The 25,433-nt window shown below is 38.7% G+C and overlaps 1 protein-coding gene across 2 annotated transcripts in view; it reads left to right on the top strand.

Moving 5' to 3' along the window:
• The window catches only part of thada (THADA armadillo repeat containing), a 200,325-nt gene that overhangs the window by 90,451 nt on the left and 84,441 nt on the right, over window positions 1–25,433 (top strand). For both annotated transcript variants that reach the window (XM_041789514.1, XM_041789513.1), the window contains exon 29: window positions 7,271–7,439. In XM_041789514.1, coding sequence (XP_041645448.1) covers window positions 7,271–7,439 — 169 coding nt within the window. The remainder of the gene's footprint in view (window positions 1–7,270; window positions 7,440–25,433) is intronic.

Below are 25,433 nucleotides of genomic sequence, written 5' to 3'. Positions count from 1 at the left end.
ACACTTCCCTGGCAAGGATTAAATAAGGGTTTGTACAAATACTCATACATGTACAAAGTATGGGTGTATAGGGTGAACATAGAGTGTAATCAATATGGCCGTTCCTCTCAGTCATTTTAGCAAAAATGATTGATTTTTTTTTTTTATTGAACAGCAGTTGTAAATACAATTTTTAGTTATTTAGTAGAATTCCTTAGAGACATCTGGACATCTTTTAAATTGAACAGCATCTATAAATGACCATTTAAACTACCCTGAGTGAAGTCAAAACACCACTTTTGAGCTTTCCACCCTGAGTGTTGTATCAGAGAAGAACAGTCGCTGTGAAAATATGTGTAAGATATTTTCCACTGTAAGGCTTAGCTGCTTCTTTGACCTCCATCACTTATCCCATAAACGCCTTCTGCACAGACTCACATGAACATAACACACACCATTCACCCTTCTGTGATTCTGTCCTGTAAAGGTGTGTACGTGTTGGCTGTGCTCCATTCATGTGACTGTACAGCATGTATTCTATGTACTCTATATGTTTTAGTACAAATCCTTTTTTAACCAACTGGCCAAGCTGAGCATCACACAGAACTGCAAAAATAAATCATAGATGTGTTCTGTAATAAATATTCCAATGACATTTAGAATGAGCAACTACTAATACCAATTTCAATACGTCCTTTATAATGTTTGTTTAAAAAACATTGAGAATCACAATGAGCCACCAGAACACACATCTGAATTGGTCTGGATTTTCACATCGATGCATCTCTGTTGTATTGTTCAGTTAGAGGGTGGATCAAACAAAAGGCTAAAGATTGCTGTTAGAGATAGATTTCATTTCATTTGACACAGCTTTATTTGGAGTTTTTATTTGATTTAATCTCCAAGTCTGTTAGAAAAGAAGGGGACATCTGTGCTTAAACCCCCCCCCCCCACATGAACAGTGAAATTACATTTTGAAATTGTCTGATATTCTGATATCCTGTTGTCCCGGCAGATCTTTACACAGTAGTATGTTCCATAGTGGTCTAAGTCTCTGTTTCAGTTAGACATGATTTCATTTGACTGTGTGACAAAGCAGGGACATAACTTTTTTTCACATTTATGAAAATTTCAAATAATGAAATATCACATTGACATAAGTATTCAGATCCTTTGTAACAACACTTGAAATTTAGCCCAGGTGCGTCCATTTCTCTCTATCTTTTCTGAGATTTTTCTACACCTTGATTAAAGTCCACCTGTGGTAAATGAAAGTGATTGGACATGATTTTGAAAGGCATCCACCTTTACATAGGGGGCCTCACAGCTGACAGTTCATATCAGAGCAAAACCAAGCCACGAGGTCAAAGGAACTGCCTGCAGAGCTTGGAGACAGGATTGCTGCAAGAGACAGATCCAGGGCAGGCTACATAAAAATATCTGTTGCACTGAAGGTTCCCAAGAGCACAGTGGCCTCCATAATTCTCAGATTGACCAAGTCTGGCACCAGGACTCTTTGCAGAGCTGGTCACCAAACTGAAGAATTAGGGGATAAGGACTTTAGTAAGGGGAACAAGGACCAAGGTAACTCTGACTGAGCTCCAGAGATCTTGTGTGGAGATAAGACAAAGTTCCAGAAGGACAACTATCACTGCAGGCCCCCCACCCATCTGGGCTTTATGGCAGAGTGGCTAGATGGAAGCCTCTCCGCAGAGTTTGTAAAAAAGTTCCTGAAGGACTCTCATACTGTGAGAAACAAGATTCTCTGGTTTGATGTAGCCAAGATTGAACTGTTTGGCCTCAATTTAAATGTTTTCTCCACAGGAAACCAGTCAGCGCTCATTATCTGCCCAATACCATCCTAACAGTAATGCATGGTGGTGGCAGCATCATGCTGTGGGGGTGTTTTTCAGCAGCAGAGACAGGGAGAGGGGTGAGGTTTGAGGGAAAGTGCATAGATATCCTCAATGAAGACCTGCTCTGCAGTGCTCAGGACCTCAGACTGGACTGAAGGTTCACCTTCCTACATGTCAGTGACCCTAAGCATACAGCCAAAACAATACAGAAGGGGCTTAGGGTCAACTCTATGAATGTCCTAGAGTGGCCCAATCAGAGCCTTGACTTGAGCTCTATTGAACATCTTTCAAGAGACCTGTAAATCCAACCTGACTGAGCTTGAGAGGGTTTGCTAAGAAGAATGGTGGAAAATCGAGGCCAGGTTAAAAGCTTTTGCATCTTATTCAAACAGACTCCAGGCTGTAAATGCTGCCAAAGGTGCTTCAACGAAGAACTGAGAAAGAGTCTGAATACTCATGGTAATATGATAGTTTAATATTTTCTTTTTCATTAATTTGCAAAGATTTCTAAAACTCTGTTTTGTCATGATGGGTTACTCAGTGTAGACTAATGAGAGAAAAAGTGAATTTAAATTATTGTAGCATCAGGCTGCAATATAACAAAACTGCATAAAGTGATGGGGGTCTGAATTATTTCTGAATGCAATGTATATAACTTTATCCCCAAAAAACACAGTTAGTTTTGTGGTATTTCTGATGAAATCAGGTAAAGGAAAAGTAACTGTTTTTTGAACCTATAAAATAGGTTAGGTCCGTAATTATTGGATATTGATACAAGTTATATTATTTTACTTTTTGTAACTGCCAAAACAGAGTTAAAACAAAAAACAAAAGTCAGTGTGACTGAAGATTTTTCATCCAAGTATTATTTTTTTGAATATTGATGAAAATGTTAATTCATCTAAATAATTTGAGCTCCTGCTGATAGAGGTACTCTGAAAAAATTTTGAAACCCCAAAAAATTGAAGCTGAAAGTTTGCACTTCAGTCATATTTTATTGTTTATTTTATATCTATAGTGGTTGTAAATACATGCAAAATGCTAACAATCATGACACTGCCCAGGTACTTATCCAGCTGTATGTCTAAGAAGATGAAATATGCACCAAACCTCTCTGCAGGGTAAATACATGCAGTAAGAATGAGCTACTATCAGTATCCTATATTGGACTTCAGATATTGGGTATTTTCTTGGTTTCAGTTATCAAAATTTGCTGGCAAACTTCTACACACGTCTTATGTGAACAAAGCACATTGGCAAAGTTTCTGTATGCATTACCAATGTTTTTTGCAGTTTAGAGAGTATGTTGGAATTAGCCTGCTATTTTGGAAGGATCCATTTCCCCTTGTCACACCTGTCTTACTGTATAAAACAGATAGAAGCTTTGGTGCTTTTTGATACTTTTGATCATCAACAGATTATAACACTTTATAAACATATAGTATCAAAAAAAGCGTTAGAATACTGAACAATCTGACAAACTAGCTTAGCTCTGTTTCAGTCAGACATATAATTCCTAATATATGACTATTAATAACTTTGAAGATTCAGCAGCTTGTTAGTGCTCGTTATGTAAAGCTGGTCTAACAACCGCTGACTCTATCCATCTTCTCATCTGATTCCTCTGCCAGGATGTTGAAATGTTTCCACAAGTAACATGTTCCATTAAATAGTTTTCCAGTTGCTCCCTCCTCCCTGCTCTCGACTCGTTCAGGTCCTGTTCACGTACTCTCCTCGTGTCGATCATGTTTGTCATGTCAGTCGAGTCTGTGTTATGACACTGGAGCAGGAAACTGTATCGGCCTGTAAACAAGGTTAATTTTAGCCTGCGCTCAGGGTGACGGGCCACATTCTCCATCACAGTGGATACTGTACATGAACCCATGTTAGTGTTTGAAGGAGAAATCTGTAAGCAGCTGAAGAACTATGCGCATGATTTAATTAACCCATTCTCAGTTAAATTTCATGTCTTCTTATGTAATCTTGATTTCTTTTTTTTAGATTGTGATTCTTTTCTTTTTATCCAACTTTCATAACTAACATTCGGTTACTTTTTTAACATCTGCCCTCATTTTTTTTTAAATTTTGAGTTTTATTGATAAATGATTATCAAATTGTCCATAGGAGCTTTCTTCAGCTGGCAGCTGTGAAAAAGGCTGTGTAGCTGCCATCATAGACTGCTCATTAGTATACAAGCAGAGGAAGGCATGTTAGATTATGCCCAGAGGTCTTCTTTAGGTTATAATTTCAATTATCAACAAATAAAATGAGTAACATTATCATCTGAAGGAGGCCTCTGGGCAAAACCTTGTGATTCAATACATTTTATTGTGGTGTTGAGCAAGAATGCAAACATGTTTCTTTCTTCTTTCAGCTGTTTTTAAATTTTTCTGTAACTACTTGATGTTTATATAACCAACCTTTTTCTTGTATATAAATATGAACAATGTGTCCCCATCGCCTTTGTTGTACAAAAGGGAAGTTTAGACACCATTTTGATAGATGCTGATATCTTGCACTTGTGACATCATTTGAAGCCAAGACATTATCAGACAGGTAATGGCTGATGCCCATACTCACATCAAACTTCCTGCACTAAAGTATAAAGTATAAAACTGTCTTGCGTGCATTTGAAGTAGGCAATATACGAAGTTCAGAGACTCTTTTGTCAGAGTTTATTACATGTCCTCACCTTCTTTGATAACTCTTTGTCAACAGAGCTGTCAATCTTGGTAATATTTGTCTTTTAAATCATCGTTTTTACTCATCATTTGATGGCCTTTAGTTGAGTGCATTAACTGATGTGAAGACAAGGCCAGGTTATACTTCTGCAGAAGCTCTTCAGAGAAAGAAAATCCAGAGAGAGGCAGAAAGTGAATTAATGCTATTAGTAAACAATGCAGTTACCTGACAGACCTCTCCTAATCCTGACATTAAATGTTGAGCAAACCTGAGCAGAATGCTATAGAGCTGTCTTTTAACCAACATTACAGCAGCCGAACACTGACTGACAAATGACAGTGATCCAGATATAATTGTTGAGTAACATAATTTTACTAATTTTTTGGCTAAATAACTCTAAACTATGCTTTGGTGATGAGAAATATCTTGCCCTTCATATTTCAAACAACAGCATAAGTATTGTAAATACATACAACTGCCTATATTTGTAGACTTTAACCCTGGCTGCAATACAAGGAGAATTATTCTCCTCTAAGCAAGATGTACCGGTAGGTAAACATCACCAAAGTAAAGATTAGCCTGGACTTGTCTGAGTTCTGGGATGTAAATAGTGAGCCTATTCTAAATAAGTGACAAAAAACTTAAAGCTTAAATTAAAGTGTAAGTAAACCCTAGCTCAGAGCTAACTCCGCCCACTTCAGACTTGAAAAATGCACAAAAATGGGTAGTTTGGTACTGAGAGGAGGGAGGGGAAAAGGACTGGGTTTTCCAGATGAGGTGGGAGTGACAGTGATGTCCCCTTGCCAGAGAGTGACACAGAGTCCTGCAGCACTGCTGCCTCAGAGTAATCTTTTAGGTGGAGGATTTTTCCCCTCCAGGGTCCCCTGAAACAGGCTGTAGTGTGGTGGTGGACCGTAGTGGTCCTGAACACTACCCGTTTGGGCCGTTGGCTCCAGAACCGGCATTACTAAAGCTGGAGCTCTCAGGCAGTGCAGGTGCAAAAGAGGATGGGAGTGGTCTCTGAATGCTAAAGTTGGTTAGAGGCGGTAACACCTACGGTAGGTTTCTACGTCACATAAGCCCTGCCTTTTGAGAAAAGATTTTTCAAGGCAGATGTTTGAGCTAATTAAAAAACAAAAAATGCTGATTTTTCATCAGTTTGTTGCAAATGTCAGAAATAACCCAGCATTGATGTGTTTATCATAGTTCAGTCAGATACTTCAGTGTACAGCTGGAAAAAAAATGTTTAAGTGTTAGCTACCTCTTTAATACCTCTGTTTTTCAGTGGTTTCAGGTGATGTAATTATGAAGAAAAGGAGAATTATCTCCATACAGTTCTCAATTCTGCTAAAGTCCTGAGCTTTTTTGCCCTCCAACCTTCCTCACTTGTCACACGACTGACTGTTACAAAAAGCATCACATAACTAAATAAGACTCTACTGAGATAAATGAACTGTGGGACATAAATCAATGCAATAAGGCCTACATAGGATGACAGAAACCATGTCTGACTAGAATATATTTGACATTTATTCATTCATTTATTATAAGGAGACAATGCATATAAGTATACATGAACATGTCAATGTGCCAGACTTTAGCCATAGGCCAATTTAGTCCCTGACAGGTGAAAGGTACACATATAAAAGTGTGCATCAAGCATGAACATAATAAAAATTTAAAAATATGCATAAAATCAGCCAACAACACCACAGACAGTATTATATTTACAAGACCCACTTATAACAATAGAAGAGGTGGATTTCTGACTTTGCTTAAGACTGACCAGGAATAAAGTTACCATTACAGTTAAAATGCAGCAGGCAGATGGTAAAATACCATAGTGCTATTGCACATGATTATAGATGTGCTTGAGGAAATTGCATATTTTCACCTTGGCCTTTTTATTTAAAGTGCTGCTGATAAGATTGCACATAGCTCTACTGCATAGAATTTGGATAGCATACATAAGTGTATCTGTGTATGTAATATTGGATAAAAGATGCACACATAGATTTGTGTAAGTATGTAGAGATAACAGGGTGTTTAATCATGGTCATTTTTCTGGTTTGTCCTGAGCCACGCTTTCAGGTGACCCTTGAAACTTGCAAAGCTGGAGCATTCCCCCTGACTGAGAGTGGTAAATTGTTCCTAAATATTAATATCTAAATATTTTGACTTCACTTGTCATAAGCTCTTGTGCTGGCCATCATTTATACAGCTTATCTCTGTTTGTAGAGTGATGTCATTGGTGTTTATGGTTACAAATCATCATCCTCTTTGTCAAAAAGGTTTATCACTGCAGGAATCTTTTACATAATGTCAGAATCTTGGAAGAGCAATCTGAGACAGGGTCAAAAACAACTATTTTAGTGGACACACTTTGATCCTAAAAGATGATGTTGTACATATTTGTACAAAAGAACCTCAGATGTGTTAGCTGAGAATCTGTCAATGACATAATGCTGGCACAGAGAAAAACAGAGTTAAATAAGAATAATAGTCACAGTAATTACATAATGTTTCATAACAAAGTTACAGCTTTAAAATAAATCAAATTCAACATTACAATAACAACCTCTGACCTGTGATAATGGAAATGTGATTACAACCTCTGCTTATGAAAAACATACCATTATGTAATACAAGACTGAGATGTTACGATAACCAAACCTTTTCTGTTCCAGGATGTTAGTAAGTTAGTCATAGCTCTAACGTTAAACCCCACTCTCTGTGTGTGTGTTTTTCTTCAGGTGTGGTCGCTCGGCTGTGTATCGGACTAGGGAGATGGCGGCCCGAGCGCTCGTCCCATTTGTCCTGCTCACTCAGGTCCCATCCACAGTCCTCTCCTTGCTGCAGGACCTCCCTCTGCAGCCTGGACCTCAGACCCAACACAACCACATCCACGGGACTCTGCTGCAGGTCTGAACCACTCTGACACACCTATACAAACACCCCCGCACACACCAACGCAAACACACAACAAAACATAGAGAACATGTCCAATAACAGAGGGGCTGTAATCACAGACCCTTAAAAAACCAGCAGAGTCTGTGTGTTGACAGGGCTGGTGCACAAATCCACTGCAGATATATGAAACCTACTGGATTTAAAAACTGTTTTTGTTGCTCATTTATGTTGCACCAGAATGTATTTTCCTGTTCACATTACAGTCATGATTGAGCAGTCGCTTCATGTGATTTTTTTTTTTACGTGCAAACAAAAAAAGAAAACATCTGCAACTTTTCAGCTAATGATTCTGCACATGTATTAAAAATATTACAAGAAAAATTAGGGACATTATTCAGGTCCAGCTTCTCCTATCTGAGGTTCTTCTGCTTTTATCTGATGTATGTGCTGTAAAATCCAGCGTATAGGATGCATTGTCATTATTTTTCCATCAAAGATTTTGTCTGCAGATTTTTTATCAGGGCGACTTGTATACCAGTATAATGTGCTTTGACATCATTACTACTTGTGCATGTAGCTGCCACTGTAATGCACTGCATAAGACCTAATACAGTTAGTATTGCAACCAGTCACTTCACTGCAGAGAACGTGCTAGAATACATAATGACCAATCTAGCCGAGTTTGGCGCCACTTTTTAGCCACTTTTTTCCTTTGTTAGGTCACTTCCGTGCTTTCAAAAATACAGGGAGCATACTGTGGAGAGAATAAACCTTAGTGCTAGTTTGACTGGAAGTACTCCTCAGTGACTTCAACAAGTTAAAAGCAGAGGAGGCTAGAGACACTTTCAGGCTGTGAGTAAGTACAAGAGCTAATCTATCATACAATATGCATAAACTGCATAGTGTAAAATCATATTGTACAACAACAGTGACACAGCTGCACTGAAACTGCACACTGTAGACTTTGCTGAACGAAATAGAAATCAGCGCACAGGAGGAACTTTCTTTCCCCTTGGGAGATTCTGAAAAATAGACTGCAGCTGATATACCAGGGCAATTTATTTTTCAGATTTTACAGTAATTAGAAACTTTATACTTTTGTTTTGCTGACCATTCTGTGGAAGAAAAATATGTATTTAGGTTTGTTGTATGACAGGTCACTGTGTTTTGAACCCCTGGGTCAATTTCAGTCAAATAAAACATCTCTAAGTTTGTATAATTAAGCTTCAAAATCATGAAAAATGAGGCAGTAAATTCTGCTCTAGGATAGTGTGGGCGTGTCTGTTGAATGAGCTGAAGCCACGCCCACTCAGAAGAAATACGATCCTCTCAACTTTAAAAAGAGATGTTACAATCTGAATGAAAGAAAGCACTCATGTCATTAGCCTGCCCCTTGACCTTAGAAGAAGAGACAAAGTCTGTTTTCTGACTCAGATCTCTGTTATGGTACTTTAAATGATCCATAGACCACTGTACCTGATAGATTTGGCTAATTTACCTCACAGTGAAGAGAAAAACAGCATTTACCTGACTGTTAACTTTCAATAAAGGCATTGACATCAGCTAACAACAGACTGTAGTGAGATGAACTGCTCTGTGATTTTATATTGTAGTGTTAGAGGGGCGGGGTCATTCCCGCACTGTGTGCTTATGACATCATCAGCCCACATATTTGCCCCGCCCAAATTAACCAAGCCAGGAAAGAGGTGAAAAACTATCTAACAGTTTCAAACCAAAATTCAGTCATGTGTAGATCTCAGTGTTTTCACATGTTTACAGCAGCCATATTCCAACATATCTAGTGTGTTAAGACAAAAGTTATGGATTTCACTTGACAGGGTCTTTTAGCTAAACAACTTTTACTTTGGGCTGAAACCCTTTTATTTATATTTGTAATTTATGGAGTATTTCTACGCTGATAAACCATTTTTTTTTCCTTTATGATAAGGATTTCATTGTCTGAATAAGCCAAAAATCCCAATTATCATAGTCATATAAAAACAATAAACTAAAGATAAACTAAGAACTGATCTGACTCCAGTTAGTCTTAAAAAAGCTGCTCATAATGTTTTGGGCCACAAAGCAGCACAGATTAGGCAGGTGAGGGTAGGCTCCACTTTTCAACAGCTTCTCCCTTATGAGGTCATAATCCTGCATTTAACGAAAACAGAGGCATGCTGTTAAGTAAATAAACCTTGGCTTGTAGTGTGCTGGTTTGATTGAAGTGACCAGAGGAGGTGGGCAGAGCTACTTGTGGGCTGTGGGTCTTTAGCTAACTTCAAAACCATCCCTGTAGGCTAAGAGCTCAACAATCATAACAGAGCTCACAGGATTGCAAACTGTAGATGGTGAAATGAGATTGTGTTCAAAAGCTAAATAGCTGCATTGAAAGTGCACGTTGTGGACCTTGCTTAACAAAATAGAAACCCTTGCACAGGACGTTGTGCTATTGAAAACATATTGTTCCTCTGGGAAACGTCTTGATAACAGGCTGAGTCTCAGAAACTGGTGTGATATATAATTGGTATTTAGTGTTATCTCCATGTTAACCAACACAGATAACCTTGAACTCGGTAAAAGTTTTATACTAAATAGGAGAGCTGTTGGATTGAAATCCAATAGATTGTTCAGAGGTGCCTTTAGATGTGCATGTAGTACACTCACTGGCCACTTTATTAGGTACAGCTGTTCAATTGTTGTTGTTAACACAAATAGCCAATCAACCAATCACATGGCAGCAAGTCAATGCATTTAGGCATGTAGACGTGGCCAAGACGACTTGCTGAAGTTCAAGCCAAGCATCAGAATGGGTAAGAAAGCAGATTTAAGTGATTTTGAGTGTGACATGGTAGTTGGCACCAGATGGGCTGGTCTGAGCATTTCAGAAACTGCTGATCTACTGGGATTTTCACACACAACCATATCTAGGGTTGACAGATAAGGGTGAGGAAAAGGTAAAATATCTAGCGAGCAGCAACTATGTGGATGAAAATGCCTTGTTGATGTCAGAGGGAGAATGGACAGACTGGTTCAAGATGATAGGAAGGCAACAGTAAATTAAATAACCACTAATTACAACCTATGTAAAATGCAATTAGCACAGGCTGGCACACTTTGGGTCCCTTTTTACCAATTGAACATCATTAAATGCCACAGCCTACTTGAGTATTGTTGCTGACCATGTCCATCCCTTTATGACCACAATGTAGCTATCTTCTTAGCGCTACTTTCGGCATGATAATGCACCATGTCACAAAGCTCAGATCATCTCAAACTGTTTTTTTGAATGTGACAGTGAGTTCACTGTACTCCAGTGCCCTCCACAGTCACCAGATCTCAATCCAATAGAGCACCTGTGGGATGTGATGGAACGGGAGATTCACATCATGGACCAATACGGACCAAAATCTCAGAGGAATGTTTCCAGCACCTTGTTGAAACTATGCCATGAGGAAATAAGTAGTTCTGAAGGCAAAAGTGGCTCCAACCTGGTACTAGCAAGGTGTACCTATTAAAGTTGTCGGTGAGTGTCTTTAGACGTGTTAATTTTAAAGAAAGTATGGCTGCTTTTATTCACCCTCTGGCCTTTCTTGAAATGTCTACAGAGTGTTTAAATGCTTTTAACGAAGTTCAAACATGAAAATCTTCAAAAGCAGACTATGAAATACAGTAACTACAGCAGTAATCATAACATATATAACACAAATAAAAAGAGTATAGATATACATCAGGCCTTAGCCCGCACACATACACGCTTTCGTGGTTATCTTAGGCAAAGTCTCAGTGTTTGGTTCTGTCATCACACTCTGACTAACAAAACCAAACAATCTGTCTGTAACATCAACATACATTGAGGAGGAGGAGGGGAAGGGGTTCCTCTGTCCCTTATTTAATACCACTTTGGTGGGGCGCATTTTTGAGTGCTGTGTTGGTGTGTTTTTTGTTCTCCAGGGTCTGTACTGCAGGGAGGTCATCTCTGGGATGGAGGAGGAAGAGATAAGGAAGAGGGAGGGGGCTCTTAAAGGTTTAAAGCAGATTTAAGACAGAATGTAGTTTAGTGACTTTCACGCATGCATTCCTGGAAATTTCCTGGAAATATCAGGACAGACTCCCCTGAACATTTTTTGAAGTTTCTGGCTCACCTACTGCCCCCTACAGTGAGAAGTTTTGCATGTGGGACAGGAGGGGCTGTTCTTGGAAGACAGCACTTAACACAAAAAAGACGTCACATAAAACCAGGATGATGGACACAGCGAAATGATCCAACACAGTGATGGCAGTTTATGCCTTTTTATCAGTTCTACCTATTGGACATTTCACAGTATCTACGAAGAGAAGCAGCAATGAACATCCTGTCAAACAGAAAAAAATACAACGCAGCTTCATCGCAGACACAGACACAGAGCTTGTCAGTTACTGGTCAAAATAGATTAAAGTCAAAAACTTAGCACATTTGCTTGAGGTAAATTTTCCTGAATTTTCCTGCGGCATTCACATGAGGGCTTTACTTGTCTTAATGAGGGTTTTTTTTTTTTTTTTTTTTTTTTTTTTTTGATGTGGCACGAAAAAGTTTGGGTAAAGTAGGGGTAAAAAATTTGGCATTTACTTCCATTGTTGAAATGTTAAGTTCAAAAGAGACCAGATGGATTAAATAAAAATTAGGCATGACAGGATCAGGTTTTGCGGATTGGCCAACCAGCAACACCAATCATATTTTGTGTTTTGATACATCAGCTGTTTTAGTGGTTGGTCAATTGACTTAGCTTTGTAGTGCACTAGGACCAGAGGTGGAAAAAGCACCAGACTATTATACTCAAGTAAAAATGTAGTTACTCTGGTTAAAACTTACTTCAGTAGAGGTAAAATTGAAAAGTATTGGTCTATGAAGTACTGAGTACTATGTGATTATTGAGGGGTTATGCGGTAAAATAGGATCCTTCCTTATTGGCAACAGCAAAAAGAGAATAGATGTCCAACCACCTTTTTCAGGTAAAGTCACACCTAATAAACTAGACTAACAACAAAATTAAGTGTTATTTAAGTTCAGTTTAATTCTTTAAAAGTGTTTCTATTTGTCCATACTGTGTATAACTCAAATTCACTTTTGAAAGTGTTAAATATTTTACAACTAGACAGAGCTGAAGAAAGGCTTGAAAATCTGTAATAAATCTGTGGTGAAGTGGGTCTTCTCTGGAAAAACAAGGCAGAGAGTCAAGGCAGTGCATACTGATGAAGAATACAACCTGTAAGAGCACCTAAAGTCACAACGTTAACTCTAACTCAGCTGATAACTTCAGACATGGTGCAAACGTGTCTAACAACATAGATTACAGCATAGCTGGCAGCAGGCATTAGAATCTTCCCTCTCCTCTGTTTAGACAACGAGATCATACAAGCCTTCCAGTCTGAGCGAGCCGGTTGCTCGCACCTACACAGCAGAGCCGTCTCTGCTGCATAAATTAGCACATATGTGCACTTATTTTGGCTTCCAAAACATTAAAGATGGTACAAACTTAGACAGGAGTCGAGTCGTTTTCAAGATATGCCATGCCAGAGTGAAATACTCAGACAACATGACAAATCTGAGAGCTAGACATCATAGCGATAGCATTGAAGCTAACGGCTAATATGAAACAAGCCTGTTGAAGGTACCGCTGGTCTCTACTCGTGCAACCATAAATACACAGTCACTACTTCATTTTATTTGTAAGGACCTGCGCCGTCTTAGTGTTGTCTAGAATGAAGGCTTCTGTAATATGTTAGAAAGACTGGTCTGTCAAACACCGTCCAGCAGTCCTTAAAGCTGGACATGAGGATCAGCTTGTCTCCCATAGTCTCCTTCCACAAACACCTTGTCATTATGTAAAGACATACAAACTGATATAACATGAAATACAAAAAATTGGAGTACACTTAGTCTTTATTGTCTTATTTTTCCCCTTTTATTAAAAAAAAATCCTGAAAGCATTTAATTCATTACCTCAAATGGGGAAAATCCTCATCTTCAGATTGCACAAAGATAGTTACAATTCTAGAGAACTCTATATTTTTTTATTAATAGCTAAATTCTGTTTTGTTATATCCCATATTAATTCCATATTGCCTTGCTCATAGTATCACAATACATCGTGATATATCAATATTTGCACCACAGAGTCTCGCCGGTACACAGCCCTAGTTGCTTCATGTGGAGACTCAGCATTCAGACCAGCACCAGCAGCTTAACAAGGTGATGGGATTGGCAACTCCCAGCATTATTTCTGATATTTTCAATCAAAACTTTTGGCTAATCTTTAACAGCTGCCGATCAGTTGAGATATCTCTACTTAAAATGACCAGTCTGTCTGTATGCGAATTAATGTATGGCAGAAATGGTCTTTTTTTGCTCTTTTTTTGATAAGCTTTTTAAGTTCAGTAGGTTTTATGCCACTACCCAGGATGCCTGCATGCCTTCTAACCATGTAAAAGCGGGGTTTGGTTTTTTTTCCCCTAAACAAATAGACTAAGGCTTAATCCAGTACACCCTTATTGTTAAACCGGCCCCTGCAATACTAGTCTGAGGGGCACTGATGCCAAATATGAGAAATTTAACATCATTCACAGATGTTCTCTCCCTTACATGGCTGCCAATACAGGATACAAGTGAATTCAAAGAAAAGGATCTTAGCAAAGAGAGAATTTACCAGGAGTTAAAGGTTTTGATAATACTTTTTCATATTAAAAATTAACATTGATGATTAATGAGAAACAGAGGGATGAAAGGGAAATATTAGAGGGCAAACTTTTTCATTCATGCTATGGTAAAGCAGTGGCTTCTGTACTCTGTGAGGTAGAATGATGTTTTAATGAATAGAGTCAGCTTGTTTCAGATCGCTATCTGTGTAGCTCCCCTCATAAATTAAAAGCATCTGATCCAGAGGTTTGTTCAGAGTTAATGACAGAAGAGCTGATTGTTTGTGTATATCTGTAGGGACCATCTGTAGGCAGGCTGTAGACAGCAGGTAAGCATGAAGGTGGGGACATCGTGGAGCTGATGGGAGCAGATATCTGAAGGAGGGGCAGCACTCTTGAGTGCTTCATGCAGGTGAAGAGGGTTAAACATGATCACACAGATAAGAGGTCTGCAGCCTACGTGTGGAGAGGAGCATCTCCCTCTCTCTGAGACACTGATAGAAGACATGGTGAGAGAGGCTGTGGTGGATATTCTTCAGCTGAGTGTACAGTGTTTAGACTTCAGGAGAATTAACTGACTCAGAGAAAGGGACTTTTTGTGTGTTTTTGTGTGTTTATACTGAGATGATGGAGACAGTATGTTTGGCTCTCAGAGATGCTTATTGTACTCCTTTGAAATCAAATTTAGCATTGCATAAATATGTTGAAATACAGCTCTTTTTGGCAGTTACACTTTGAAAAATCCAAAAATCATAACAGATAAAGCAGTGGTTCTTAAGTGGTTTAACTTCAGGACCCACCACTACCTCCTTGATCTTTTTTAACCATCCAAATTGATTTAATGGAAATGTAGTTTAGACCGTAGATTTTTTTTTCAAGTCACACATTCATGACCCTGTAAAAACAGCTCTGTGACCCACTCTTGGGTCCTGAACCATTATCATTCATAGTTTTTACAGATTTCTGGGGTATGCTAATTTCTATGACAAATCAAGAAATGATGCCTTGCAAAGCAGATGGTTTGGCCAGATTCCATATCTTTCATCAGGCTGATCCATCCTGCAAAGCTCCATTCTGAAAAGATGGTGCAAGTCTGAGAATGGATCAGGCCGATCAACCAGCTCCATTGTTCAAAAACTACAACAGCACCTTCCTGCTGAGATCACTTTACTTTCCGGAGCTGTGCATGCCTACCACCTCATTTTGGCTTGCCGATCTGATTGGCCCACATGGATGTGACGGACAAACCATTCGTCCACTTGCCTTCCAATAATTTCTTGAAAAGTCCTGTCCTTCCCAAATGCTTTGTGTTGGAGGTTTTCCAGATTGATGAATTTATTTCATATCCAAAACAGCCTCTGTAACGACAGGTTAAGAAATGACATTATAACTATCTGAAACATTAATGTAGACACGTCTAGAGTAAAGTAAATTGACAGTTTTAAAATACTTTTAAAGTAAAACATTAAAACCAGTTGATTTACTGGTTTAATTTGAGATGTCCTGTCCTAAGCTTTATCCTGGAATCACTTCAAATAAGCACAACTTCTGTTGATAGAAACAGAACTGATCTTAACGAGCTGCTCCAAGAGAGCAGCACTAACCTGACCTGACACCTCTGTGGCTCCTGATACGTGCCAACTGTAGCCCCGCCCACTCTTACTGTAATAGACATCAAAGATGTGGTCTGTGGAGGACTGAGGAGGGTCAAGTAGACGGATGTAATCCTGCCTGTGTTTTCACAACAAAGTCTGAGGAGGATGAGGAGGGCTGCAGTCTGCTTCAACTGGAAACAGAAATCACTCTGGTGTTTCTGCTCCTAAAGCAGCTACTGTTCCATTAGATCTAAGAAAATCGTCTGCTTTCTGAGTGGAAGTTTGATGTACTGGGGATATCACTCACACCATAGGGTGTGCATAAAGATGGACTTTGTGACAGCTTCTGAAAAAGTCAGGCTTAAACAGTTGAAGCCCCCCTGCTCTGGCTGCAGTATAGGTTATAACCTTCACCACCTCAATGTTAATAGCAGGGACATGGATCGAACAATAAAATCGACATGATGCATGTAAAATGCATCGTATAAAAAGGAGTATTTCAGGGTGCAGATGGTCTTATCGGTTAGGTTAGGCCTAGGGCTGTTTCTCCGTGTCATTCCCCAACATTCCCAGCTGTAAAAATATCCTTCTTCATTGATGTTGAGTGAACAAATGATGATTTGTTGGGTGCATTTTTGATCACCTAATTAGTTGATACAATGCATTAGATTGAGGTTTTTAAATTATGTAATATATATATATTTACCAGGGATACATGATATTATTTGTGTGATATTGATTTTGGCAGACATTAGCTTAAAACTGAAATATCAGCAGATATTAAAATTTCTGCCAAAATTGACAACCAATACTTTGGTTACAACAATCTGCTGTTATAAACTGTAAATACTGGGCATACAAATGAATAAGTTAGTCGAGTTTTAGGCTGGACCAACAGACCTATGTCAGTTGAAGTCTTTTTCTTTATTTATCATCATTCCTCACACTTTTAAGTGTGTGTTAAGGACTGAAATTTGTTTATTTGTTCACCCTCAAACTTTAAAAAGTTTGCGTAAGTACTGAAGTTTATATTTCTGACCTACACTGAATATTGATATCGATATCAGAATTGGCTAAGCTTATTTTGTAAATATAGTCATATCAGATTTCAGCAAAAATCCAATATCATGCATCCCTACCATATACCAAGTGAACATACAGATTTAAGCTGAGTGAGCATTTCAATTGAGCCAACTGTAACATATATTTCTACTGGAAAAATGTTCTGCCAAGTCTGGATTTTTAACTTTGAACATCAACAAAATGTCAATACTAGAAAAGCACTCGGAGAGCACAGACCTCCGCCGTTAGCCCTATCTCCCAATAGTACAGAATCCTTTAAAAAATTCCTGGATCCAGACGGTGATCCGGATCACTCCCAAAATCGAATCAGTTCTTTCTTATGCCATTTATGACATTCCCTGAAAATTTCATGAAAATCCGTCCATAACTTTTTGAGTTATGTTGCTAACAAACAAAGTAATAAACTAACAAACTAACCAACCCTCCCGATCACATAACCTCCTTGGCGGAGGTAATGAAGTATGAAGTTGGGCCTCTTAACTCAAAAAAGCTGTGAAACTTGTTACACAGCTATTTTACTTTGGGCCCCCATATTAGGTTCTTACCTAGTTCCATTTGACCAAATGAAATAATTCTTAAGCCCAGGTAGTCCAGATTAGACCAAATAACGTCAAATTACAACAGAATTCATATTTACATAAGTAAGTCAGTAAAGTCAGTAGTGTGTGATGTGATGAGTGGAGACCAAGATTATCATAGTTAACTAAAAGTAACTAAATAACTAAAAATAATATTCAAAAATCATTTTAGTTAACTGACTACATAACTACATAAAAACTGAGCTTTACTAATAACCAAAAACTAACTAAAACTGTAGTGTGGTTACAAAACTAACTAAAATAAAATAAAAATAAAGACAAATTACCCTAGCTTTTGTCTTTTTTTCTAATATTTTCATTGAGAGTTTTACGTTTTTATACAGAATAAGGAAATAAATCACTGGCACAGTATTGTATATATCAATAGGAGAAAGGTAAGTGGTAAACTATAGAACTTGTTACTGTTCAGGGACTCTGACATATAGACCAAGATGATCCATATATGGCTGCCAGATATTAAACAATTTGCTGAGACTGTCCTTAGTGGCGTACTGTATCTTCTCCACGTGTAGTACACCAGTAAGGTCAGTCAGCCAGGTCCGACCTGCGCAGTGTCCGATTTCCAGAGATTTAGTATCAGTCTCTTAGCAATGACTGTTCCATACTTGATAGTGCTCTGCACAGAGAGACTATGATTTTGTAAGGAGGGGGAGTACCCAAATTTTGCTAACTCTGGGTCAGGTTTAAACACCCAACCGTACATTCCAGAAAACCAGTTGAATATCTCACACCAATAATTATACAGTCTATTAGTTATTGTCTTTGATACAACCATACTGACTGGCACCTACACCCAAGTCTGGGGGGTGTAAATTGGCCTGAATTGGTTGGTTGTGACTTCACACAGTGGTAGTTTTATATCTGAAGTTATATTCAAACATAATCTTTAAATAAAGAAAATGATAAGTGCAGAGTAGCCTGTTTGAATGTATTTTTGAAAATGTGTAATGTTCACTCAGCCCTGACATGTGTCAGAAAAAAACTAAAATCTAACATTAAAACTAGTAAAAACTAAAGTAAAATGAAGCATTTTTGTAAAATAAAAACCAAACTTAACTAACAAACCAACAGTAAAAACTAACAAAAACTAAACTGAAACCAAACACACAATGTGAAAATGAAAATAAAAATAAAAACTCATTCAAAATCCAAAACAATTATTACCTTGGTGGAGACAATGTGTGTAAATGTTGTGAAATACAAACATAACTGAAGTTCAACCTGATCTTAAGAAAGCACAACCAAAGTGTGGTATACCTGTGTAGAGGCCAGGTCAGATGGAGAATGAACATGTGACTGGTGGAGCTTAGATAACCTCTACACACTGGACCTAGGTGTGTGACGTTACTCTAATTAGGGAGCTGCACTCACAGCCACAAGTTGGAAACGCTCAGCTAACAATAACAGGATGTCATGGACATCACACCAGCGACACTTTCCAACTCCTTCTGGGGGATTTTCGTGGTGTCCCCAGACCAGACAGGATAATATATGCATTCAGTGCAATCTGGGTCTCTCCTGGTGTATCCTCCCAGCTGGATGTGCCTGGACAACCTCCAAAGGGAGGCACCCAGTAGGCATCCTGATCAGATGCCCGAGCCACCTCAACAGGCTCCGACTGTACTCCGAGCTCTCCCTGGATTTCAGAAATCCTCAGCCCATCTCAAAGGCTGAGCACAGCCACCCTCCAGAGAAAACTCATTTCTGTTTGTAGCCACAATCTCATTCTTTTTGTCATTACCTACAGTCATACCCATAGTTGAGGGCTGGGAGGTTGAGTGACCATTAAATCAAAAGCTTTGCCTTTCAGATCAGCTCCTTCTTCACCACAATGGACTGGTGCAACGCCTGCAGTACTGCTGACACTGCAACAGTCCGGCTGTCAATTAAGCACGGTCCAACGATGAGAACGACTGTTCTTGAGTACGGGGTACCCGTCAGCAAGTAAAGGCAATTCTTAATTTCTCCTGTTCCTTCATAAACCTTTGTGTACAAGCAACACGAGCCCCTTTGGTCCTCTGAACTCCATTGTAACACATTTCAATGTGAGTGCTTGCAATTTTTGGCATGTCTTCTTTCTTAGTGAATTCGCAAACCATACCACCAACTACTGCACTGAACTGTGCACATATCCAGGTGTGCTCGGGTATGATACTAATGTGATGCTGACCAGTGGAGAAAAAAAGGAGGAACTATGCTCGGGTATGGTATGAAACAATCAAGCTTAATGAGAAAACGCTGTTATACATCAGCAAACAAAATGGAAATAATAAACTGCTGCTTTTCTAGTGGCTGAAATCTCTCACAGAGATGCAGCAGAAGAGTTCCTGCATGCACACATGGACCTACACAAGTCCATGTGCATGGGAGCAAGTGTGACTTTATGTCTCAGGCGTATATGTCGCTTTGTTTGTTCAAGACTCTATCTATATAGAGCTCCACAGCGTGTTTATTTCTTTTTTATATATAGCCATCTTTATGTGGATCTCTTTCTGTCTAATTGGGTGCGTCCACACTTCTCCAAACCTCTGTCTGCTTTATGTGAGCTGGACCGAGCCACGAATGAGCGTTCAATTATTTGCACTTGCTCTTTCTGTATGTGTGTGAGAGAGAGCGCTCCCTGCAGCGTGTGGTCAGTCTGTGGTTGCGGCAGTGGGAGGGACAGCAGGCAGGCTGATAACAGAGTCTGAAGGGACCTCACATCCACCACCACTATTTTTACCAGGTCCAAAAGAGGCACACACACACACACTGCAGTTAAGTGTCTCACCAGAAAACAAGGCGGACATGTAGGTTTTGATATATTTCATATTTAGCGCAGCCACACCGAGTTTATTGCTCGTTTAAGTTGCTGCTCAAAGCTGCAGAGGAGGTTAATCTGCTGCTGTGGTTATTTGTCAGAAAATAAATCAGGGAATATAAACTTAGCCGATAATTTTCTTTAAATCAGCAGTAATTATAAAAGGTTTGAACATGGTGAGGCTCTGGAAACCCACTGCTTTGATTTAACAGGGTCACTGATTTAAATGTGTTAATTGGCAGATTAAAGTATAGTAGTATTCCAAAAGAATTAGTGAAATTATGTTTAAACTAGTGCAAAAAATTCAATTTTTTCATCATAATAGATCTCAGAATTTCTAGCACTAATTGCAATTGATCACCTTTTTGTTGCATTTTGAAATTCCATTTTTGCATTTAAAATAGTTTCTGTGTAGAGTTTGCATGTTCTCCACATGCATACCTGAGTTCTGTCTGGGTACTCCGGCTTCCTCCCACCACCAAAGACATGCTCATTAGGTCAACCGATCACCCTAAATTGGCCGTAGGTGTGAGCGTTGCCTTGGTTATCTGTCTCTACATGTCAGCCCTGCGATTGACTGGTGACCAGTCCAGGGTGTACCCCAACTCTCACCCAAGGACAGCTGGGATAGGCTCCAGCCCCCCGCAACCCCCAACAGGATAAGCGGTACAGAAAATAGATGGATGGATGTTTTCATTACAAAAATCTTTCTACGATTACATAATTAAAAATAATAGTTTTACTGAAAAAAGAAGGGTCTTTTTGAAAAAGACAAAAAAACACAGTATTTACATAAAAAATTAATAATGATTTACATAAAATCTGACACTTTAAGTAAAGAAAATCTATCTTTTTTTGCAAATTATGTCATTCAGTGTATCCTTTGATAACCATACAATTGCAGAAGAAGGTTTTTTTTTTTTTTTTTTAATAAATCCACTGACAATAATAACAACCAACAGAATAAGTAAATGATAATAATAATAGAAAAGAAAATTCAAAATATATATATCTTGAAATTATGAAAATATTTCACTATCTATCAACTCGGCTGCATAGTGTTTTGTCCATGTGGAGTTGCCATAGTCAGCAGTGTTTGTGACGTCAGTGGAAGGTGCTGGATGACGGCGCAGACCCCCGGACAGATCTGTCAGCCCGAACACATGTGGTACCTACACTGGAAGTGCCAGGATGTGGTCTACCATAGACCTCTGTGCCATAGTGTTTAGTTAAATCTACAAAACTTCATTTAAAAAAATCAGTTTGATCCCAAACACAAGGATTTTTGTTGAATTAGGCTGAATAAACTCAAATGTTTCACTCTTCATCTTCATCTTATTATTTTAAGATTTGTTTGACTAAATTTGTCCACAAGCCTTTAACTGTGTTGATTCAGGGATAATTCAGGTGATTAAAATCACCCAGGGGAAAAAAAGGGGGAAAAGCAGCTAAAGTGAGTCTATTGTAGGTAAAAATTCATGCAACCATAAATAAAGGCTCTCCTCAGGCTAACTGTCCAGCACAGAAGTTCAGTAACCCATCACACTAGTCCCTGTATAATAGTTTCAATGCCAGAGAAATGTTGAATTTATGGTTTTCAAGTCACTCTCCACACCAGTAAGTGACGGTAATGTTCCAAATAGCCATCTGCCATAAAACACCAGGAATAAGAAGGCAGGCGTGACACATTTATGGTTGAAGTGGGAACTGCTACTGCAAGCCGTCATTCCTTCGCTGTATTTCATTCTGTTTTGTGCTGCTAACTTGTGTTGGACCATGATGATTCTCTGCCGTTTACTGCGTGTTCTTTCACCCAAGCTTACTTCCTCAGGTCTGTTTTGCACATTCACATGGTGAATCACTGTCATGCTTCCCCTCTGTCCTTACAGCATATCTAAATGATATTATTCGGACGTCTTGCTATGCCAAACTAAAAAGGTGAAATCACAATGCATATGCAAAAATGCCCTCTAAACTGGAAAATCAAACTTGTATCATAAAGTCAAGGATCCAGTCTTTACACATTTTTTTTGATTATAGTTGAATCATGTTTTGTAACTGATCGATATGATATATTTAAGTATTATACAGTATTATTCAGATCACCTTTTGATGCGCACAGACTTACAGGAGTGACAGAAAAGCACAAAACCTCATGACTCTTCACACTCCAGGAAAATCTCCTAAGCTCTGACAAAGTTCAGTCTTCTTATCACCTCTCATCCATCTGAGCCCTATCCAGTCCCAGCACCTCCTCCCACTGCGGGGTGTAGCTCAGTCCTCCATCTCAAGGAGGAGGAACAGGGAGGCTGCCTTTTCTATAAATATTCCGGTTTTCCTCCACGCCGGGCTGGATTGAGCCGGTTGTAGGGACTTCCCAGCTCAGTGTGTGAGGTGTAGCTGCAGAGCAGCCAGAGATCAATGAAAGGAGTGAGATATTTTAAAGAACCGTGCAGTTTCTTTTTTTTTTTTTCTTTCTGAACAAGTCGACCAAATACAGAAACGAATCCTAGAACACAAAACAAACGCTCAACTGCTGAGAATCCTGAGAATCTTTGGTTTGAAGGTTTAGCAGCTTAGAGACTAAAGTCAGAGGAACCCTTTCTTTTGTTCAGTTTTTGAGTGGATATATCTGTTAAAAGACATCAAAAAGGAAAATGCCTCAAGCTGAACAGATCCTTCAGTGTTTAAAAATACTCCAAAATTACACAATGAATAAAACACCATTGTGATTTTTTTTTACCTCCTTTTTTTTCAGATTTAACTGTCAAACATCTTTGCATTTTGCACATTAGTATGTGAACAAAGACAATTTTGATTAAGAAGAAAGTTTATGTCAGCAAATATTTAGTAGATCTTTCTTGCTTGTTTACTCTTTTTGTATGTATTTTCTGTTTTGTTCAAGCACAGTTTAAACTCTTACCTCAGTCATTAGGTTTAAAATTTACATTGATATTTTGTCACAATATTTGAAGATCCTACAATAAATACCAATGCTGAATTGTGTCTAAATTATACTATTGACTACCTGCAGTAATGTGACCAGTATGATGTTTGGATGGCAGAAGTGCTGGTGATGACATTAAAAAGTACCAGAAAGTAGCCTAATAGACTAAGCATCAATAACACATATACTACTGACTCTGTTAAATTAATTAAGTCACCTTAAGGGTGCTCAGAAATGTTACACGACCATACTGAAGTGGTGTTTCTCAGTTCACAGGCAGTGTTCTTAGAGCCTGTTTCAGCCTGGGTGAGTGAGACGTGCATCTTGCCAGTGTCACAGCTTGGTTTTCATCTTGGCTTACGTGTAAAAAAAAATCAGCGCTTTCAGACTGCTTGTAGGAGTAGAGAAAATAGAAGGCTTGCCTATTTTTCTGTGAGCCACACAAATCTGTTGGCCAAAATATACAGGGAAATGATAAATAGAGAGCATACTTACGTTTTTAGAAGATATGTATATATAGTACCGTGAAAAAGTATTTGCCCCCTTTCTGATTCCTGATTTTTCCGCATATTTATCTGACTTAAATATTTTGGATCATCAAACCAATTTTAATATCTCACAAAGACAACCCAAGTAAATACAAAATGCAGTTTCCAAATGATGAGTTAATTTATTAAGGGAAAAAAAAATCCAAACCTCTCTGGCCCTTTGTGAGAAAGTAACAACCCCCCCTTCCCCGTTATGAGTTAACTGTAATTAATGAGAAACAAAGTGATTAAAACCTATCAGTCTGGAAAAGGTTACAAAGCCATTTTCAAGGCTTTGGGACTCCAATGAACCACGTTTGGAGCCATTATCCACAAAAGGAGAAAACTGTGAACAGTGGTGAACCTTCCCAGGAGTGGTAAGCCAACCAAAATTACTCCAAGAGTGCAACAACGACTCATCCAGGAGGTCACAAAAGAACCCAGAACCACATCCAAAGAACTGCAGGCCTCACTGGCCTCAGTTAAGGTCAGTGTTCATGACTCAACCATAAAAATGACACTGGGCAAAAATGGCATCATGGGAGAGTTCCAAGGCCAAAACCACTGCTGACAAAAAGAGCACAAAGGCTCATCTCACATTTGCCAAGAAACATCTTGATGATCCCAAAGACTTTTGGAGAAATATTCTGTGGACTGATGAGACAAAAGTTGAACTTTTTGGAATGTCTGTGGCCCGTTACATCTGGAGAAAAAATAACACAGCATTTGATAAAAAGAACATTATGCCAACAGTCAAATGTGGTGGTGGCAGTGTAATGGTCTGGGGCTGCTTTGCTGCTTCAGGACCTGGACCACTTGCTGTGATTGATGGAACAATGAATTCTGCTGTGTACCAGAAAATCCTAAAGGCCAACATCCTGCCATCAGTTTGTGCCCTCAAGCTCAAGTGCTCTTGGGTTATGCAGCAGGACAATGACCCGAAATATACCAGCAAGTCCACCTCTGCATGGCTTAATAAATAAACAAAATTAAGGTTTTGGAGTGGCCAAGTTAAAGTACGGACTTGAATCCAATTGAGAAGTTGTGGTGTGACTTTAAACGGGCAGTCCATGCTGAAAAACCCTCCAATATGGCTGAGGTAAAACAATTCTGTGAAGAAGAGTGGGCCAAAATTCCTCCACAGTGATGTGAAAGACTCATCACCAGTTATCACAAATGCTTGATTTCAGTTATTGCTGCCAAGGGTGGCACAACCAGTTATTAGTTTCAGGGGGTAATTACTGTTTCACATAGGACCAGATAGGTGAGGATGTTTTATCCCTTAATAAATAAACTCATCATTTAGAAACTGCATTTTGTATTTACGTGTGTTGTTTGTTTTGTGAGATATTAAAATTGGTTTGTTGATCCAACAAATTTAAGTCTGATAAATATGCAAAAATATCAGGAATCAGAAAGGGGGCAAATACTTTTTCACAGCACTGTATATTAGGGCTGTTGAGATTAACTGCACTGATGTGATTAATTACAATACATAATTAGTGCAGTGAATTTATTAGGGCCTTAGTTTAGGTCAGTGGATAAAACATCAAGATATGCTTGTCAAGCTAAGCACAGAGACATTAGCAAGTACTTTCTCTGTTTCTAATGTCTCATTTGATTGGAAGTCATTAGTAAGAAGGGTCACGTTTTAAACCAAAACTGCTGAGTGTTATAAAGAACTTCCTTAAGATTTTTTGGAACTCCAAGTAGAAGAATGAATTTGAAGTGAAGTGGGGAAGCTGTTCCAGATGTCTGAAGTTGTTACACGAAAGCACAATTG

Source organism: Cheilinus undulatus, linkage group 6, assembly GCF_018320785.1.
Source record: "Cheilinus undulatus linkage group 6, ASM1832078v1, whole genome shotgun sequence".
Lineage (NCBI taxonomy): Eukaryota > Metazoa > Chordata > Actinopteri > Labriformes > Labridae > Cheilinus > Cheilinus undulatus.
Note: the sequence above shows the minus strand (reverse complement) of the source record. Positions and strands in the feature narration are given on the sequence as shown.